This window comes from Notothenia rossii (genome assembly GCF_949606895.1).
Source record: "Notothenia rossii genome assembly, chromosome: 1".
In the NCBI taxonomy this organism is placed as follows: domain Eukaryota; kingdom Metazoa; phylum Chordata; class Actinopteri; order Perciformes; family Nototheniidae; genus Notothenia; species Notothenia rossii.
The window spans coordinates 81,221,605-81,227,070 of NC_136912.1; the positions used below are offsets into that span (position 1 = coordinate 81,221,605).

At 39.7% G+C, this 5,466-nt stretch overlaps 1 protein-coding gene across 1 annotated transcript; it reads left to right on the forward strand.

Moving 5' to 3' along the window:
- Positions 1–282: 282 nt before the first annotated feature.
- On the forward strand, positions 283–3,918 carry nppc (natriuretic peptide C). Its single transcript, XM_079651448.1, has 3 exons — positions 283–496; positions 1,470–1,763; positions 3,394–3,918. The coding sequence occupies exons 1-2, from the start codon at positions 404–406 to the stop codon at positions 1,740–1,742; spliced, it is 366 nt and encodes a 121-aa protein (XP_079507574.1). The 5' UTR covers positions 283–403; the 3' UTR covers positions 1,743–1,763; positions 3,394–3,918.
- Positions 3,919–5,466: the final 1,548 nt, after the last annotated feature.

The window sequence follows — 5,466 nt, forward strand, 5'->3', positions numbered from 1 at the left end:
GACGCGCAACCACCTTCAAACGATGCATCTAAGCCAGATGTCTAAAGTTTTTTTTAAAAGAGCATTTTGATAGCTCATATCAAACCCACCCCCACCCCCCCAAAGCCCCGATGACCGAAGCTTATATCATTTAATTAATCCTTGGCATGAAGTGCTAAGAGGCAGGTAGGGAACAAGGGAGTTGGCAAGGAAGGAGGACCATTACGCAGGTTATCATGACATCACCACGGGCTGGCTATAAAGCGGTGAGGACTACTACACAGGGTTAGAGAAGCACTTGAGGAGCTTTGGAGTGAAAGGCGGACTGAAGCCTCTTATGTTTAACAGCTGATTGGCTGCTGCTACCGTCCAGCTCTCAGATCTTCAGCGCAGAGGAAACCCTAAAGAATACAGACTTGTCAAAATGAACTTGTCGTATTTGGTAGCGTGTGGACTTATGGTCACCCTGCTTTCAGTAAGGACGGGGGCAAAACCTGTATCTCAGACGCAGCAAAAGGTAAGATTAACTCACTTAAATTATTACTGAGAACTAAGGCAGTTTATTTGCTTCACACATAATAATAATAATTGCTTCGTTGGGAGTTGAATGTTGTTTCAGGATGAACAGATGTTCTGTGGTCCAGACGCTCAAGACTGCTATTTTACGCATCATATTTCATCATTTCAGTCATGCTTAGCAATTGAGCGAGGGCATTTTTTCCACACCCTGAATGAAAATGTGTTTCTTTTATCGCCATATTATATACAAAGAAACTTCATGTTATATTCAATGATTTCTAACTCGAAGAAAACCTTCACATTTGAATATTGATATTAAAGCAATATAAGAGGCTACTTAATATCATGTTGGTATTCATTTTTAACGTCGAATGAATCTTATCTAATTGTTTGGCAAATCTAAAATAGAACAGTAGCCTACAGTTGTGTGCGCAAAGCCACCATTATGAATCTATCCATAGAACATCATCGAAACATTGCGCTTTTATTTCTAACGAATGTACATTTGAGTTATAAGCTTAGATGGCCAGAATTTAGGACTGATGGATGATCTGATGTGAGCCTGCGTGGGCCACAGGCACCTGTATTATCAGTCTTCACTGAAGAACAAAGTCCAGAGGTGAACTGTCACATAAAAGTGAAAGTATAGCCTACAGACGAACCCTTGCGGGAAATTAAAAAAAAAAGTATCGTTTGAAGATTGAGTTAGCTGCAGCATGTTTCAAGACCTCTATCCATCCTATTAATCCTATAGTTCCGCGCGTAAAAACTGGCCAAACATATTTCATATTCCAATCTTGGCCAATACACTTGGTGTTTGAAAGAGCTTAGCGTAAGCACAATGGTCAGGTTTCTTCACATTTTGAAATCGAATAGGCATGTATTTCAATTTCATTCAAAGCGTATCTTTCTGCGCAAAGTTTTTGCCTAGTGGAGATATCGTTTATTTATTTTCCCTATCTGCGTTTCAGTCTCTTAGAAGTTTGCTGGGCGAGGAGCTGGCGGAGTTTCTGGAGTCGGAGGAGAGGGAGAGGCGGTTAGACGCTGTGCGCTCTCGGATACGGTTACTTGGAGATTTACGCATGGATACCCGGGCCAGAGGGATGTGGGCTCGTCTCCTTAATGACCAACCCGCACCGAGGAGAAACAAGTCAGGAAACAAGAAAGGGGGTTCCACGACTCGAAGTGGCTGCTTCGGACACAAGATGGACAGGATAGGAACCATCAGCGGCATGGGCTGCTAGGGTTGGAGCAGCGCTGTGATGGTGAGTTCTCTTCATGGCCACGGTCCCACTTCACACTTAGAAACCAGACATTTTGACGTGTTAAAAGAACCATGAAGACCAAAAGCAAGAAATAATGTGTACAAACTGAAACAAGTAATGAACAGAGAGACAAGAAGGAGGAGAAAAAAATCAATAAAGAGCCTGATGATGGATTAATGCAAACGGATAGGGGGACAGCAGGAAGAAAGAATGGATGATAATAAGAAGTCAGAGAGAATGAAAGCTGCTTTTTTTTCTTTCTCTTGTATCAATGGTCATCTAAGGACTCTGTTTCAGTAGCAGATGGGACGCTTTCTGTTTCATCAAAGGTCTTAATGGGTTTTGTGTATAGCTGTAAAAAGGACAGAGGAGAGGAAGGAAGGAAGGGAGGGGGGAGGATGGAGTGAGCGGAGAGAAATCAAGCTGGAAAGAAAGGCGTAACAAATAAAGATAAGATGTTAGAGTCACATTTGTGTAACGGTCGTCTCAGGACAGTGTGTGCTTTGCATTCACTGTTCATGAAGTCTGAGTGACTGCAATATAAAGGAGACTAAGAGGAGAGTTGTGCTCTGCGTGGTTGCTCTCTGTGATGAATTCAGTCTGGTTCAAAGGTCATCCTGATGTATGAAATCACATTTGGCACAACAAATTATGTTTGTACTGCCATTAACCTCAGATGCCAGCTTGACTCTTTATTGGGAGAAAAGTTCATGCGTGGATATTGAGAGCGATAACTCCCACTTGATACTACTATCAAACCTCGACCTTTCGCAATGTTCCTTCCTCAGACATGAACCCCATTTAGACAGCAGGAAAGTCCACTTGAACCGATGTAAACTGATGCAACAACATTCCATTCTTGTATTTCCGCACATCATCATGAATAATCCCATCTGCTTCATCTAGAAAACAAGTTAAATATGTCACGTTTCAGGAAAAAAAAGGGCAGGGAGAGCTGGAGTAGGGAAAGGGGGATGCAGACATGCTAACGCACACACATTATAAACACGCGGCACCCTGCGGTGGACAGGATCTTTCCTGGAAGCCCGTTCCTTTTACCAAAGTGATTTTAACAAAAACAACAAAGGGGCTGTGGTGGTGAATAAAGTAATGAGGAGGCTAGGTGACGCACAATTAGTCCTGAGGCTTGAGGCCTTTTCTGTGGTTGTGGCAAACTGTGAAATCATGATCGGGGAGTGTGATTTTGTGACTAACCTAAGTGTGTGTGTGTGTGTGTGTGTGTGCGTGTGTGTGTGTGTGTGTGTGTGTGTGTGTGTGTGTGTGTGTGTGTGTGTGTGTGTGTGTGTGTGTGTGTGTGTGTGTGTGTGTGTGTGTGTGTGTGTGTGTGTGTGTGTGTGTGTGTGTGTGTGTGTGTGTGTGTGTGTGTGTGTGTGTTTTTATTAGCTGACAGTCCTTTTTCCTCCCGTGGGTTATGGTGTATTGTGAATGTGGAAGTATGTGCTAGTATGGGTTCATTGAGGATAATAGTCAAGGCCACACTTTATCTTAGCATAAAAGTTCACCAATTACATCACACAGAATGATGAGCTAAATTACTAAATAGATTAAGGTTGTTGAATACAGTTGTTTCAGTCTAATCTTAATCATGCTGTTTCTTGTCTTTCCTCAGATCTCTGGACGATGGGTTGGACAGCAAAGATTCATTTTGTTCTCACCTGAGGGAGAAAAAAAGACAGATTTTGACAGATTTTCGGTACGAAAGTCAACACGACCAGCATAAACAAAGACTGAGATAACAATGCTACAAAACCCTCATATAAATATATATATATATAATGAATATGCAGGTATATATACATATATAAATATGTGTATACCATACAAATGGTCGACAGATGCATACTACAAGATAGCGGACAATGGTGTAAAAACTACAAACCGCAAAGCTGTATAATGTTGCCGCTGCGCTGCTGCTGTACATTCATGTACTTCATCTTCCCCTGCATAAATGTATTTATGTTTAAAAAAATATTTATATGTTTATAAAAAGAGATATTTATAAATATGAGTTTTATTTATGTAACATTTTGAAAATGGATGCAAACTGCAGGTCAATTCTGTTCATAACTTTTTTCTTTTGTCTCAAATAGTTGTATATGTTTTGGAAAATGATAAAAAGAACATTCCATGTGCACTTACATGTATCCTCTCGGGGTTTTTTGTTTCAACCATCGCAGTAAATTATGTTATTGAACATTTCTTTATGGCTTGAAGGTTAAACAGTTTGTCAGGAGATAAGGAAAAGACCTGCCTGGATGTCACCTTGGTTACGATTCGTTGATATGCAGATCAGATTCGAACAGGTTTCACTATCAGACTCGCAACTGGAGAGGTTTTAAACGCATCGGGCCCTTACGAGGTGACACTTTTGCAGTTTGTGAAAAGCAAAGCATTTTTTATCAACATAAGGTAGCATACAGACACATTTTAAAAGGTTGTTGAAGAAAAAATTACTTACAAGCTAAAGAAAATGGAAATGTGACATGATGCCATTAGTTGTGATTCCCAAATCACCAACCAGGTTAATAACTTATTGTGGGGAGGTCACTCCATCTCCTCAAAAGCAGTCATGATAATGATCTCCCAGTAAGTAGCATTACATCTGTAAAATGCATATGGTTGTTTATAGGGAAGAGATGAAGAGATTCGTAAAGCAGAACATTTCCAGAATGTGTTGCAGTTACTCTGGGCACCAGGAATAAAGCCAAGCTTTTACTTCCACAGCTTTACATTTTATGATGATGTTAATAATAATGTCTTTATTCATATGGCAAGAATCTAAAAGCAGATTTTCCAAAGTGAAAGGCATAAAAAGAAAAACAGTAAAGTTTAAAAAACGGCATAAATATATGAGATATTGAAAGAAAACAACAAGCAACCCAAGAACATAAGATGGAAACATATAAAGGAAAGTCCATTAAAGTTTGTTTATGAGGAAAATGTGATAATGAATTAGCTAGCTGAAGTTTCTGAGACAGGGTGTTCCACAGTCTCGTTGAATAATCACCCAGAAGGAACGTAAGAGCCAGAAAGATCGTAGAGGGAGATCTGTAGGCTCGGATTTTTCCACCTGGGAAAGGAATCTAACCTTGATCATGAATATGTTTTAGAGTTGTAGACTCTGAAGGGTAAGCTGCTGTGGTCACCTGTAAATCTAACATTTTAATTAGAACAACTTAAGTGAGGTTTACAAAGCCTCCACACCATTGTGGTTCTTTGGGGAAATTATATAAAGTTCAAATCATTTTTTCAGCCTCTCAATCTAACCTTAACATAATATTAACAGACTGCAAAAAATGCTCAACCATGTAATTTTTCATTATAACTTGCACTAATACACTCCCACACTAGAGGGCAGTATAGAGCCGAGGGGAGCGAGGAAGAACTAGAAGACACGTGTTGCCAACACTTTACCGACCGAAAATAAAACAATTGTTTTGCTGTTTCTTTAAACTGGAGGGACTCAGATTATAAAATCTTTTGTCCACTACACTGTATATAATTGAATACAAGATGTGTTTATAAAAATGTGATTCAGAAGACATGTTAAGACACTTTTGATTTAATATCAGTGGCTCAAATAAACATGCAAACATGAGCACGTGAACAAATATATTAAAGAATTGCTTGAAACGGATAACGGTATTGTAAAGAGAGTGCTACATTTAACACAAATCACACA